Here is a 14,723-nt window from a genome sequence, read left to right as displayed (position 1 = left end):
TTCCATCAGTGAAGTGGGAACAAGCCACAGAACGGAATAGTACTCGGCCATAAAAAGGAGTCGCTACTGACGAATACAAGGGACTGGGTGATGCCGGGCCCAGGAAGCCAGGCTCCAGGCCATGTCTCATTGCACTGGGCACCTTTGTGTGACCTCCTGGAAAAGACGAAACTGTGTGCACAGAAAGCAGGTCAGCGGTTGCTATGGCAGGGGGATCACATCCAAGGGGCACGAGGGAAATTTGGGCGGGGGGAGGTGCTGTGCCCTGACAGGTGGTGGCCACGTGACCGTCTGCAAACACTCCTGGGCCTGTAGAACCACTGCGTGCGTAAAGCTGTTGGTTACAATAGTCTTCACGATAGAAACACACCGTCCTTCAAGAACTGCGTGGGTTTTAGTTGACCCCACGTAGGCTGTGAGTCTCAGGGAGACCCCACCCCTATTGGGGGGTTCTTTCCCGTCTGGAGGAGGGGGAGCTAAAACAGAGTGTCCCCTCGGCCAGGTCAGTCCTTTGGACGGAGGGGAACACCCTTCAAAGTCAGGTGCAACGGCGACGACGGCTCGTTTTCGAGGCAGACAAGACAGCACGGTGAGTGTGAAGAAGAGGAAAGCCTGTTGTGGGAAAACGAGGTGCTTCCCCAAAACCCTGCTCGCTCACTGGCCTCAGTGTTTATTTCACTGGCCTCAGTGTTCATTGTATACTGGAAGTCCCCTGACTGCAGGAGGACTCCAGCCAAAGACGGTGCTGGGAAAGTGCCGTCCGGCTTCCGCAAAGCAGCCAAGGAGAACGAACAGCAGGGTTGTAGCTGATTTTAAACACAAAGTTTCAGGTTCGCTGCTCTGTGTCCGGAATTCTCCTACCACAACCCCTGCTGGGTGCTCAGAGAACACTCCGCTGCCGGGACGAGCTGGGCGCCCCCAGCAGCCGGCAGCCTCGGCCCCTCGCGGTGAGGGCGGGTGGATGTCTGGGCGGGCCACTGCCCGCCGTCTTACCTTGTATCAGAGGGAGGTAGGGGTGGTACTGATCGACTTCGCCGCTGAAGACGGCGAAGGCCTGGCGCTTCAGCAGCATGGCTTTCTGCTCAAAGCTTGAGAACAGCTTTAAGGAGCTGCTCTGCATGTCTGCAATAAAGGGAAGAAAGAAGTTCCACTTAGTGAGAAAACTACTAGTAAGAGCCTGTACTTATTATCTGCATATTTATTTGTAAAAATACTTGTTTCATTAATGACACTTAGCCATAAGGGACGGTGTACCAGGGACTAGAGAGGTCTCCAAAACAGGGAACCCCCCACTAATATGGCTGCGGCTGCAGGAGGAGAAGCGGAGCAGGGTCACCGAGAGTTACTTTGTTACCCAAGAACTTGGCCAGTGTTTTCACGGGTGTGACTCTAACCTGCGACGCAGCCACGAGGCTGCCCCCGGGTTACTGGGCCTGCATGGGCAGCTTGGAGGTGGTTCCTCCCTCGCGGGGCCACGCCTGCCCAGACTAACAGTGGCAGCCGGGAAGGGCAGAAGACCCCAGAGTGCTGGCAGGTGGGACCCTTCGTGGGAGGAGTCAGAACTGGGCTTATGGAGGAAGGTCGGCACCGGGATTTAGACTCAAGCGCAGGGCAGCCATGCTGTCCTGGCCACGCGGTTGGAAAGGATGCAGAAGGACCCCCACCGGCCCGCTATGAGGAGGGGCCGTGCAGTCTCGGACGCGGATTGGAGCCTCGCCGAGCACAGACGGCCAGGAGAAGCCAGAACGTTGAACTGGGAGTCTGCCCAGCTGAGCCACAGGCTTCTGTTTCTGTTCCTGAGAGACGGTGCCCCTGACCAGCCTGGTCTGGCTAGGGCAGGCGGGGCTGAGTGTGTCGGTGGGTGCTGCTTTTCCTTTGAGGGAGTGCGATTTAACAGAAAAATCCTGCCCTGGCTGGTGTAGCTCAGTGGATTGAGCGTGGGCTGGGAACCAAAGTGTCGCAGGTTCAATTCCCAGCCAGGGTACATGCCTGGGTTGCAGGCCAGAACCCCCAGCAACCGCACACTGATGTTTCTCTCTCTCTCTCTCTTCCTCTCCCTCCCTTCCCTCTCTAAAAATAAATAAATAAATAAATAAAATCTTAAAAAAAGAAAAAGCCCGCCATTATTTTAATCCTGTATAACTTCTGAAATAAATAGTTCCTTTCCTTTTTACAAGGCTCTGGCGTTGGGAGTCACAGGTTGTTTTTGTCTGCGGGCAATAGAGCCCAGAGTGGTTCTGTTACAACAGAAGAACATGTGAAGTATAGAAAAGTATTCCTCATGAACTGTGTGTGGTAAACTCAGCAGGACTCTCCCAAGTCCCCTCCACCATAAAGCTGCAGATAAGCTCTTGTCACGGTGCCCCGGCCACAGGCGGGACCCGGAAAGGCCCCTCACGGAGCCCCGACAGATTGTGCCCATCCATCATGTTATAGTCCGTGGAGTCCATGGCTCAGACGGCACCACGGAGGTCCGGGGGTTCTGAGAGGCGGGTCAAAGCCGGTTACGGCGACACTGGTCCCTTAAAGTGTGACTTATGTGCAAGTAACCCAGAACTTACTCATTAAATCTTTAAACATTGTTTTCTCATGAGTCAGAAGATGGTCAATAATGGCCTTCCAACTGGGTAGTAAAAGAAGCAAAATTAGTAAAAAAAAAAAAAAAAAAAAGCAACATTAGTTACATAGGCAAAAGGTGACAGTCCGACTATAAGCATGAAGGAAAGACCACGCCCCTTTCAGACCCACGACAACTGCTTTCGGAGAAAGGGGCGAGGTGAGTCGTTTTGACTGCGTCGGGGGAAGCCCAGCCGAAGCTTTCCATTCATCCCCGTAACGGGCAATGAGTAGCGGACTGAGTAGCACAGACAGGGAACGTCCAACAACTCCCCTCCCCTCCCGGCGAAAGGAGACTTGCACTGCCCGGGCGCGGGGGCTTTTTCCAGCGGCTGCCCTTGCACCTGCCCACACAGCGTGGTGTTCGTGCCCTCGTGTCGGAGGGAAGAATGGGGGGCAGTGGAGACAAGTACGAGCCTTCACGTGGGCTCCCCAAGGCCAAGGGGGTTACAGGGTGGGAGCCACCGGGATGGTGGGGGCTGGGCAAACTTCCGGGCCACACAGAAAAGCTGACCTATCTGCACCCTCTGTCCCTGCCACCGATCAAGACACGGTCGGCCACGCCAGGAGGACAGCCACCGACCGAGCGGCCCTGTTGACCTCCAAGGAAAAGGCACAGGAGGTTCCCTTCGCAGCTGCAGCTCCGTGGACCTCGGCTGCCAGTGCAGGCCTGGCAGCTGCAAGCACCCAAAAAGCACCCACTGAGACGTGGTGACATGGTCGGCTGAGACGTGGGACAAGGACACGGCGGTGCCAAGTACCCCGTCATCACGAGAGAAGGCAGCGCTAGACCAAGAACCGCTGGGGCCCCATAGTGAGCTCGTCAGGAACAATATGCTCTTAAATGAAATTCTGTTGATTAACAAAATAAAAAGCATCTCCGTGCTTTGACAAGACTTAAGGCCTTTCCCACGCGTGCACAGCTAACCCTGGAGTTTGGGACGGGGACGTCCCGCAGTGTGGGTGGCCGCCAACTCTGCGGCCCTTTCGGGTAGGAGAATGCTTTGTGTGGACGCAACCCCCCCCCGCCCGTGCAGAGCCGGGGGGCACGCGGCCCGGACGGCATTCTCACTGCGCACAAGACGTGTCCATCTGGAAGAAGGCGGGGTCCAGGAACAAGTCCAGCACGTCCTTCTTCCAGGCTCGCTTCGTGTAGGCGTAGCCGCTCAGGGAGCTCAGCAGCTGCGCGCCGGCCCGGAAGCTGGGGGCGTTGTAGGCGCTAAATGGGGGGGGGGGGGGGGGGGAGAGAAGGGTCAAGGTCAGATTCCGCCTAGGAAAGCCGCCGGACGCATGCCCCATAACCTGCTGCCCGGCCCCTGGGCGGGCCACAAGGGAGCGCCGTTACCTGTGGTTGCGCAAGTAAGGAAACACGTAGTACAGCAGGCGCGAGATCAAAGGCACGGCTTTCTCCTTCTCGTCGCTTCGGTAGACCATGTCCAGGAGCGATGCCAGGACCTAGAAGAAGGGGACGGGCAGACAACAGAAATCTCCTGAACCCAGTGATGGTAAGGAAGTCCGTCCTCGCGGGGCGCGCAGCCTAACAGAAAATGCCGCGATGCAGCTCGGGGCCCAGCTGGACGGAGCTTCCAGGGGACGGCGCCGCCCCGCTCCCTGGCCCGAGAGGACACGCCGTCCCAAAGCCTCGGGTGCAGCCGCTTCCGTGAGGGGCGGCCGGCAGGTGTGCACTTACCTCTGCCAGGAGGGACAGGGCCTGCACGCTGTACACCGAAGGGGCCGACGCGGACACCATGGTCGAAGCAGCGGCGGCCGCATCTGCTAACCAAAGAGGCATCTGCGCTGTAACCGTGCTGCACGGGGCGCCACGGACACCCTCGTGCACGGAGCCACAGGCTCCCGCCTTTCCTGGTGGTTATGTGTACAAACGTGGCTTGGGCATTTTTCTCCATTAGCATGCGCAGATTCAGTAACTGATAATCTGTGTGTTTTGATCAAATGAATTAGCCCTGACTCACTGCCCTCCTCTCTTGTCATCCATCATTCTTGGACCCCCAACCTTCCCTTGCATGATCATCTGACATCCTGACCTCTGCGCCCCTTGACCTTTTCTCTTCCAAAAATCTACTCTGCTCCAGCCCAGCCACTCCTTGTCACCGTCATGCCCTTAGCCTCACTGATTTCCAAAACCTCCGTTTCCAGCGTCCTGGTCGGACCACGTCTCTTTATCTTACCTGTGCACGTGCACACGTGCTCCCGGAGGACACTCTGGCAATGTCCGAATCCACGCACAGGCCTCCAGCCCCCGAGCCCACCGCCTCCACCGCCCACCAACCCCCTCACCCCGGTCTCCACTGCCCTGCCTCCCCACCTGCACCCCGCGGCCTATCGCCCACCTCGCCCACACCCTCGACTCTTGCTTCTCTCTCCCTCTGGAGTTCCCACCTGGAGGGACGCAAAGCTGGCGAACCCCCCAGGACCTGCCGACGCAGTTTCGTGCAGTAGCTACATGCTCTGACGCTGGTCCTGCTTTGTTCCACGAGCAGGAGCCTCGAGGGAGACCCGGGGCCACCAGAGGATCCCACTGCAGCGGCATGCTGCTTGCCGCTCCGCGGCGCAGTTCTCTCCCGTGCCCCCTCTCTCCGTTCTTGGGGACGTGTTCTGCAACACCTCAAGGGGCCCCGCCTCCTTCTCGGTCCCTATTTATAACATCACTTTGGCTTTCTGAGAATAGTAAGAGCCACCTTAAATTCTCTCAGTAATGCACTTGGGTCTTTTGGCCCTTAAAAAAGCTTTTGCTTGAGGAGGTCATGTTGGGTTTTCAGAGGAGGTGAAAGACACCTTTGCTCACTGGGTGTTGATTACCCTCGTCCTCACCCCCACGGGGGCGCAGACCCGCTCGTCTCCGTGGCGGCTGTGGCGCCAGCACCCAGAACTCGGCGTGTGGCTCACACCAGACACACGTTTACACGTTAAGGACCTGCACGCCCGCTGCACGCACAAAGCTTCCAGAGGAGGAAAACACCCCATTCTGTACCACAAGTCACGTGGCCGGCGTGCACAGTTTGCTCAAGGCTGAACCACGTGCAGCTGTGGCCCAAACGCTCCGGGTTTTGGTACTGTTTAATTTGTGAATGAAGTCTTACTGAGAAGCTCAAGTCACCTCAAGCTTTGCCATGCTGTGATTTCTGCCCTGGCTGGTGTGGCTCAGTGCACTGAGTACCAGCCTGTGAACTGAAAGGTCACAGGTTCAATTCCCAGTCAGGGCACATGCCTGGGTTACAGGTCAGGTCCCCCTGGTTGGGGGCGTGAGAGGGGCATGTGACAATGTTTTTTTCCCTTTCTCTCCCTTCCCCTCTCTCTAAAAGAATAAGTAAATAAAATATTAAAAAATACTTTTAGAATGCTATGATTTCTAAAAAAAAAGAAACCAGGTAATCACTATGGTGCAGTTAATTATTGCACAAAACCCAGCCCCAGTCCCTCAACTGGCCACGGCCACGCAGCGGAGCGGGTGGTGGAGACCCAGGTCGAACCGTATCAGCACGCGCGGCAGAAACACCCGAGGGCTCGTCAGCCCAGGAGATGAAAGGGCTCTTTTCTGGAACAACAACCGAAACCGCAACCACAGCCGAGAAGCAGAGTTGCTGGTTTGTGTCAGCCAATGAGAGGGCAGCACTCACAGTGTCTTTGTGACAGAGCGTAACGATTTCTCTACGCAAACCGCTGGCCTATCAGACAAACACGGCAGGGGCGCTGCATGGTGGGACCACGGTCTGTCCGGCACACCACCCTTCCTCCTCTGGGCACAGAGCCCCCTTTCGGGGGGAGCCCAGTTCCCGTGGCACCGTGCGCCAGGCCTTCCTGCCCTGCTCGGGGTCAGCCGCGTGGCCTGGGAGGAGCCACCCGGAACCTCCAAGTGGGCCCTGGTTAAGCCCACCTGAGCGCTAGTGCCTGCACACCACCTAAGACCAGGTACCCGCACCTGGGCCCCTCACTCGAGGCAACGAGTTGTGCGTTGGTTTTGAGTCTGAAGTGAATTCCCGACACTGGGGAAATGGCCCTGAATTCCCGACACTTCCTCCCCCATATAGTAAAAATCGCCAATCCAGCTTCACGTCTGCTGATGTGACTATTGCTAATGACAACGACAGAGGTAATAAAACACAACAGAACAGTTTTTGACGGCTACTTTGTGGCGGATACTGTGCCGCTGAGAACTTAAGGGTGTTCTTTGGCCCCGGTAGATGCAACTGAGGCCGAACTGATTTCCTCGTGCGGTGGTGCTGAGCAACATTGGGACTGGACATACTTCTCTGTCCCAACGTTAAACAATACCGAGAACTAGCACAGATGATTACTTGCTCTGAGATACTCTTAACCCTGAGGGAAAAGCTATACATCAACTACATTAGTTCACGTGTCAACACAAGCAACGTGTTCAGCGAGACCCACTCCGGCCCCCGCCTCGCGCCGTGCCTGCCAATCCCAAGTACTCTATCACGCCCTTCGCCCGGTCCCCGCCAGTCCCCACACTGGCAGGTCTGCCTTGACAACTCAGCCAAGGCCCCGCTGAGACACGAGAGGAAGAAGCTAGGAAAATTCTGGGCAAGTGGGATGAGGAAACGGAGACAAGAAAATTAAACAAGGCCAAACAGTCTGAGCAACTTACAGGCAGCGGGTGAGCTGCAAGACCTCGTCTCCTCTGACCAAGGGCGCTGGAGAGCGGACAGCTCACCCCCTCCTCCCCGACCAGAGGAGACACAGTCTCCCCGGCTGTGCACCACAGGCGTGGGGCAGAGGGAGATGCTAAGGCCAGTGGCCAACGGGGGAGAGAACGCCGGAACGAGGGGAGCCAGGCCGGAAAGAGGCTCCCCCTCCCAAGGGAAGCAGCACGTCTGTGCTCCCCTGGGAACTCCCCTCCCAAACCCCCACGTTTCTCTGTATAAACTTGCCTCTGAGAGCTCCCGGTGGGCTGGACGTTAGGGCTTGCACCTGCCACCTTCCCAGACGGCTGCCCGCTGACAGTGTTACACGCACGGCTGTAACCCAGTCCCCGTCCCTGTGTTTTTGGCTGAGCGGCGGCCGGCGGCATGAGCCCTGGACTCAGTTAGTGACCTTCCAGTTTCACTACCACTTGCCCCCCAACTCCCCCTGGTGAGACCCTCCTGTCCCAGCCAAGTCTCTCCCTCTCCGCGGGTCCAGCAGCCTAAGACTTGCTTGATGGACAGCTCTGGCTGGGGTCCCCGGGGCAGCGGCAATGGACAATCTACACGTCCGCCCTTCATTTGGGCTCCTCAAGAGCACAGCATCTGGCGGATCGGTGATGCCTCGAGTAGACGGATGGGTCTCCAGGCCATTTTCCGAGGAGGCTTTAGCTAGGAACAAGGCTGGGCTGTGCCTGGCGTGGGTGGCTGCCCTTATAACATCTGCACGTCCGGGCAACCATGAAACACGAGGCAGAAAGAAAAGATACAATGTAAACCGCCCGCCCGACTGCAGTTTGCTGGTTCACTGTTTCTTTCTGCAGCTGTGCAAACGGAAAACACACATTCTCCTACATGTATATTTCATCCCATGCTCGTGTCCATCACCAAGTCCACGCAAACTATCCTGGGAAGCTCCTTCCACGGACCCCCATCTCGGCTCCCTGAGGGGTTAACACGGTAGCACGCCACTTGGGACACTGTTCGGGGAATCCTGCTGTTTATCACACACGACTCATGTGGTGAGGAGTGAACACAGGGTTTGCTTTTAAGGAGAAACCAGCCCCACGGGCTGGAAGCCGGCATTACTTCCTGACCCTTCGACACCTACCGCCCAAGTCTTCTTCGGCGTCAGATTCTTCCAGAGAGACCTGAGGCTGGGCCTTCACCTCCAGGCTTCTGCTCAGCCAGCTGGTTTGCTCCAGGGAGGAGCCAGCGATGTTCGCCACGGCTTCCAGGATTTTCTGAGTGACTTCCTGAGAGGAATGGGGAGGAGGAGGAAAGGAAGTTCGTCAAGAAAAACGATCTTAGGTCCCTGGAAGGGCACTGCCCAGCGAAAACACAGTGCAAGCCATCAGGTGAGCCAGGTGGATGGCATTACGTGTCCTAGGAGCTGCCGGACAAGGGGGGTGAAGGAAACAAGTTGGGGATGTTGAACCCAACATATCCGAAATAGTGTCAACACGTGATCTACACAGGAACCAATGACGTGCTGCATCCTTGTTGTCGGTGCTGTCATTAGGTGGACATGCATTGTACACCTCAGCACATCCGACTCCGATGGGCCGCACGTCAGGGGCTCAGGAGCCACGTGTGACTGACAAGTGGCTCTAGTTTTGGCCGACGGAGTAAAACGGCATAAACAGGATGTCACGCCTGCGCGCTGCATCCGGCAGATTACTTTTCTGGTTTCTTTAGAATCGCGAGTTCTCGCTAGAGATGAACCTTTTCAACAATATTGTTGGGAACTTCCCTGCCTGGTTTCAGAAGCTGCAATCCCCTGTGGCTAAGGCCGAGTAAAGGACCTTGGGACCATAAGCCACTTAGGAGACAAAGCTTCTCTTCCTTGTAGGGACCCCACTTCTGCCCCCTTTCTCTTCACCCTGCTTGGCCCCAGGCAGATGACTGGTTAGACAATGATGGGTAAGATTTCTCAAAAGAGGGACGACCTAAGACAGGCACGGTCACGAAGGGGCCCTAAGGGTAGGACTTGGGGGGCTACAGAAAAAGGGGGTGATGGACCCTCGCCCCTCGGCTTTGACATAGCCCGAGTCCTCCTTCTGTCTGTAAGAAGTCCCCTCATCTCTTGGCTGCCTTACTCCCCCTGCCTGACTTAAGCCCGAAACCATGCTGCTTCTGAAGGCGGATGGCGCCCAGGGTCAGTAAAGCCTGCTGCCCTGTCCACGCACAGACCTGCAGGTCCCTCTGGTCCTTCTTGCTTTCCAGGGTGGGGGTTCGTGTCACGAAGTCGTTCAGCATGCTGTTGAGGGACAGGCAGCGTCAGACCAGGGGCGACCTGCGTCGCGGCAGAAGATGAGGGCATGGGGGGGGCGGGGACGAGCTACCTGAGGAGCAGGAAGTGCCCGGGGGGAGCCAGGTTCAGCTGCGCCGACTCCTTCAGCACGCCCAGCAGCGCGGGGAAGTTCTCCTGCAGGGCCGTCACTGGGAGCCTGGGGCCAGAGCGCACGGGAAGAATACCCGACCGTCAGCGAGTCAAAGCCAGACGTGGTCCGGCCGGCAGGTTTCAGACGGCCAGAAAGCGAAGCGAAGACGGCCTAGCTGGGGGACCTGCTCGTTCTTTTTTTGGTGACAACGGACACGAGCTGGATTTTGGCTTTCTGGCATGAGCTCGGGGTTTGGAGACCTGAGACGGCCGGCAGGTCAGATGCTCCCGGTCTGCTGCTCCATAAACATGGAAGTCTGAACCCAGAGGCCCGCCTTGGACCGTCGGGCCTGTGCAGAGCTATGCTGGGCTTCTCTGACAACGCTGGGGGCCCCATCAGCCAGCTGAAGGTGGCAGAGCGACAGGTTAGGGCCACCCACCGGCAGCTGGCGTTCGGCAACCCTCAGGGCAAGCCTCACCTGTGGGGGGGGAGGAGCCTTCGGAGCTGCTGCCACACGGCACAGCCACACGGCCACGGGCCCCAGGCTCCAGCCCTGGCCCCCGACTCACTCCCAGGTGACCCCGGCGGGGCCTCCTCTGCACAAGGAGGATGGCGAAACCTGACCTGGGGCTGCTGGGGAAGCGCCGACGTCACGGAGGCCACTGGGCCGGACGGCGCTGCTGTCACCACGTGAGCCATCACGAGCCGAGACCGGCGCGTTGGCTCCCGGAGGAAAGAACCGCGGGGACGCTGGGGGTGCAGGGCCCAGAGCTGGCCTGAACTCCACCCCGGGCGCGGGGACTCCTGGGACCGTGAGCCTCGACTCGCCTTCCCCCGGCTTCGGGGTGTGGTGAGTGGGGAGAGCCGGGGAGCATAGACTGTGTTCCCCGAGGGCTTACTCGACCCGCCAGGTTTACTGAAGGTGAAACTCCTCGTGGATGGAGAGGCTGTCGGGCTTCCTGGGGACGGGCCCACACCCACCTCGCCCAGGGGAGGGGCCGGGGTCAGATCTGGACGAAGCACACCACGTGGCTTCCCTTCCCGCCCTGGAGAAAGGCCCGGGGATTCCGCTCCCACAGCTCCTGCCTGAAGCCAAGCCCACCAGACGCGGAGATGAAGCTCCGTGCGTCCAGGCAGAACCCCCGGGAGGGCACACGGGAAAGCCCCGAATACACCCATTTCTCCCTTTTCTAACAGGGGTCTTGGGCCTCGAACACCTTTTTTGGGGGGGGCATCAATTTAATGTAAACTGATTCTTTGAACGTCCACCGGGCCTCACACAAAGCTTTGCTGACTCGGAGTGACCAGCAAGCAGCACGCAGACTTTAAGACGTTGGGTCAGATCTCTGGAGGAGGGCAGGTGAGGCCGCCAGGGCACCCCCACGCCAGGAGACGCCATGGGGACACCTCTGAGACACTCCCCCAAAGCGGGCGCCCCAGCCCCGGAGACGAGGCCTGGAGCCCTGCGGGGGCGTCTGCGGTCGAGGGAGGGTGTGGGGGAGGGCGTGGGGCCGCGTTACCTGCGGACGAACTCATGGCAGAACTGCAGCACCGGGACGTCCACAAGCGGCAGCTTCTGGAACGAGAGCAGAGCCCGTGATGCCACGCTGGCGGCGACAGGCCCGGGCGGGAGGCCCAGGAGGGATGGGCAATCACCGGGCGGGAAACCACACCGGGGGACCCTGCCCGCCGACCCTGCCCGGGACACACAGATGCCCGGCTGAGACTGGGGCCGGGGGCCGGCTTATCCGGCACCACAGGATGCAGCTTTAACTCGGGCCTGACAAGATGCATCGCGAACGTCTCAGCAGAGACGGCACCCAGCAGCCAGCTCCAGCACATGTGACGCTGACACCCCAACCAGTTGCCCTTCGTGGGTTTTTGCGCTTAAAAACCCTGTCCTAAGAGCAACCAAGGGGGCGAGTCCTAACCTCCCTGGGTTGGCCCCACTTTCCCTCTTACTCTCTCTGATAAACCCTGTTCTCTTTGGCTCGCTGTGTCCGTCCAGTTTCTTGAGCAACCCTGACCTGACGGAGGAAAGGAGGCTGAACGAGATTTCAAGGACCGCGTGAAACAGATCACGCAGCCTAGCAAAGCGAAGGGCTTCGGCCAGGGAGCCTCTCAGAGACAGGAGCAGGAGTGACAGTGTCCCCTGCGGCAGCAAACGCAACCTACGAGGTCCCTGGTCCTCGGTGCCCTCCCCGCCCCCACCCCGTGCCAGCCCTTCCTGAGCGAGTCCCTCTGCGGTCACCTACTGTCTGGTCAGGCCCCGGGCAGGGAAGATTTGGCGTGGAAGTGGACCCGCCCAAACCAAGGGCCGGGGGCCAGCGCTGACCGCTCTGAACACCTGCGACTAGCTGGAGACCACGGACGGCTAACACTTCTCCTTCTCAGCTGGAGGAACGCCCCCCGGCCCAGCCTGGCCCGGCCCAGGCAACAGAGGCAACAGGCAACTCCCCCAGATCCCGAGAGGCTGGGATGACTTGGACACCGGTTCCCTCCTTGCCTGTGAACAGCTGTTTGTAGCAACTACAGAAGCAGAGCCAACGGGAGGAACTAACCACAAAATGTAATTTTGTTACTGAACCGCCAAAAACCTCGCGGAGATCTAGTTGTTTTTCGCCTGGAGGCAGAAGCTGCCAATATTTGTAGAAATCCACATAACACGAGGGAACAAGACCTACAGGCGTGGGTGCAGTCTGCACGGAGGCCGTCGCAGAGCCTGCTGGGGCCACGCCCCTGTGACGCAATTCATGGGGACAGCCCGCCGGGGAGGAAGGTCAGCCTCCTGGCCTGACCCCCGGTCCGAGCTCCGTGGATGTCCATGCAGGACCCAACGGCCCCTCGGTCCCTTCCCTGCTCCTCGAGGGCCAGCTGACTTCCACGCTGGTGTGTAAGCGTGAGGGGCAGCAAGACCACCAGACCCCACCTGGAGACCCGCGGCTGACCCTGGGAGCGGGGTGCAGGTCACCACTGTGTTTCACGTGGATCCCTTCAGCCCTTCGCTGGCTCCCTGACCCGGCCTCACGGCGTCAGCTTCCAAGTCGGCTTCTCTGTGCTCCCGACTGGACACCAGGCTGGCAGGGGGCCGGCACGGTTTCACGGGTGCCCGAGACGGGCTTTCGGCAAACCAGGGGGACAAAGGGGATCCGGACCCTGAACCCGCGTGTCACGGACAGGCGCGGTGCCCAGGCAGGCGGGGCCAGGCCTGTCCGTGTGGATGTTCCCACAGAGGCTCCCCGAGGCCGTGGGCAGGGGGTCCTTTCAAAGGGGCGGCCCCCAGAGCAGAGCCCTACTCCGAGGCCGGCGGGGCTGTGCCATCGGCCAAAGTACGCTCGGTCTGTTTTCTCCCATTTCCGATTCGGAGTCCGGCGTCTGCTGACCACCGAGTGTGGGACGGCTCAATATCTAAAGACGATACTTCCTTTTCTCTTATGAAAATGTTTGTTGTGCTAAATAGGTGTAAAATTGAACATCTCAACCATTTTTAAGTGTTCAGCTCAGGGGCATGCAGTCTGTTCACATTCTGGGGGCCTCACCACCACCATCCAGCTCCAGAACCGCCTCTTCTCCCCAGCCGAACTGCCCTCCCCCAGCCCCGGGGCTCGAGGCGAGGCAGGGGCAGAGTAGGAGGAACTCTGAGGCTGTGCTGCCGTTACTGGCCAGCGTCCGGCATCCTGGTGGCCAGGAAACGCCTTTAACCACGTAGGTAGAATACACAGTAAACCGAGGCAGGGAGGAGGAAGGAGACACGTCTCACACGCTAACTCAGCGGTCCTGAGCCTGGTCCGATAATACTGCCAGGTGTTCCAACATCACAGGAAACACTGTTAGCAAGAAAGGAGGGGAGTCCTTGAAATTCTATGTGACATTTCCACTGTCTGGGAAAAAAAGCCGTGAAACTGTGCTTTCACCCCAGGGCCTGGAATGCGGGAGAGGGTCCCCAGTGCCCACAGAAGGAGCCCATGAGACAAGTTTGGTGAACTGCCCACCTCTGGTCACTGTCTGTTTTACCAGGGAGTGCCGGATGCTTACAGGAAGAGCCCATAAATAACTTTGGGTGACTGCCCCAACTTTAATGAACTGCCTCCTGTCACGTATCTGTTTCACAACAAGGTGAACAAATGGGGTCTGGAGCAAGGTAAGGACTCGGGCTAACAGACCCCCACACATACTGAGTTTGGGTAGTCACATCCCCCAGGAAAGCTGGCACCGCATTTACCCTTTAATCAATATGTGACTTTTTCCTTCTATCCCACCAACTACGTAAGTCCTCAGAATAAGGGACTCTCTCTCACTCTCTCTCTCAAGGGCTCGGAAGCTCCTGGCTGTCTGGCCACTGGGCCTCTGGCCACCCAGGGGCTGACCACCCTGGTCTCCAGCCGCTCTTACTTTGGCCGCCCCGCTTTGCCCTGAAACTTTGCCTTTCACCCCTCACTCTACCCAGTCCCGTTCTTGTCCATGGGAACGGGTCGCTAATAAGCTGATCACGTGCTAACAGATGTGCCGATCTGTATGTAATTCTTTACACACGTCAGCGAGAAGAACCAGGTCTCTCCTGTCAACATAGGGGCCTTGTAAGTGGAATCATACTTCTCCTTCTGTGCCTGGCTCATTTCACTCAGGATAATGTTTTCAAGGCTCCTCCAGGTGGTAGCCTGTGTCAGAACCTCCTTCCCTGTCAGGGCTGAGTGATAATATCCCATTGTATTAAAGCACATTTTGTTTATTCATCTGTTGGTGGATACTTGGGCTCTTTGTACCTTTTGCTATTGTAAACAATGCTATTATGAACACTGATGTACAAATATCTACTTGATTAAGATATTTTACTTTTTTAATTTAAAAAAAATATTTATTTATTTATGTTTAGAGAGAGGAAGGGAGGGAGAAAGAGGGGGAGAAAAACATCAGTGTGCGGTTGCCTCTTGAACGCCCTCTACTGGGGACCTAGTCAGCAACCCAGACATGTGCCCTGACTGGGAATCGAACCAGCGACCCTTTGGTTCCCAGGCTGACACTCAATCCACTGAACCACACCAGCCAGGGCTTGAGTAAGACA

At 57.9% G+C, this 14,723-nt stretch overlaps 1 protein-coding gene across 3 annotated transcripts in view; it reads right to left on the bottom strand.

Annotated features, from left to right (window-relative positions):
* Window positions 1-14,723, bottom strand: part of DOP1B (DOP1 leucine zipper like protein B) — a 79,277-nt gene that overhangs the window by 7,962 nt on the left and 56,592 nt on the right. For 2 of the 3 annotated variants that reach the window (XR_004901217.1, XM_036017420.1), the window contains exons 24-32: window positions 11,182-11,237; window positions 9,623-9,727; window positions 9,471-9,537; window positions 8,389-8,533; window positions 4,307-4,392; window positions 3,962-4,071; window positions 3,689-3,835; window positions 2,562-2,623; window positions 994-1,122 (exon numbers count right to left, since the gene is read on the bottom strand). Coding sequence is in view for 2 of the 3 variants with exons in the window: in XM_036017420.1 (XP_035873313.1) it covers window positions 994-1,122; window positions 2,562-2,623; window positions 3,689-3,835; window positions 3,962-4,071; window positions 4,307-4,392; window positions 8,389-8,533; window positions 9,471-9,537; window positions 9,623-9,727; window positions 11,182-11,237 (907 nt within the window). In the remaining variant the exon portion in view is untranslated. The remainder of the gene's footprint in view (window positions 1-993; window positions 1,123-2,561; window positions 2,624-3,688; window positions 3,836-3,961; window positions 4,072-4,306; window positions 4,393-8,388; window positions 8,534-9,470; window positions 9,538-9,622; window positions 9,728-11,181; window positions 11,238-14,723) is intronic. The other variant, XM_036017421.1, reaches the window with a different exon arrangement.

The sequence above is a fragment of the Phyllostomus discolor genome, chromosome 2 (genome assembly GCF_004126475.2).
Source record: "Phyllostomus discolor isolate MPI-MPIP mPhyDis1 chromosome 2, mPhyDis1.pri.v3, whole genome shotgun sequence".
Classification (NCBI taxonomy): domain Eukaryota; kingdom Metazoa; phylum Chordata; class Mammalia; order Chiroptera; family Phyllostomidae; genus Phyllostomus; species Phyllostomus discolor.
This window is presented reverse-complemented; position numbering and strand designations above follow the sequence as displayed.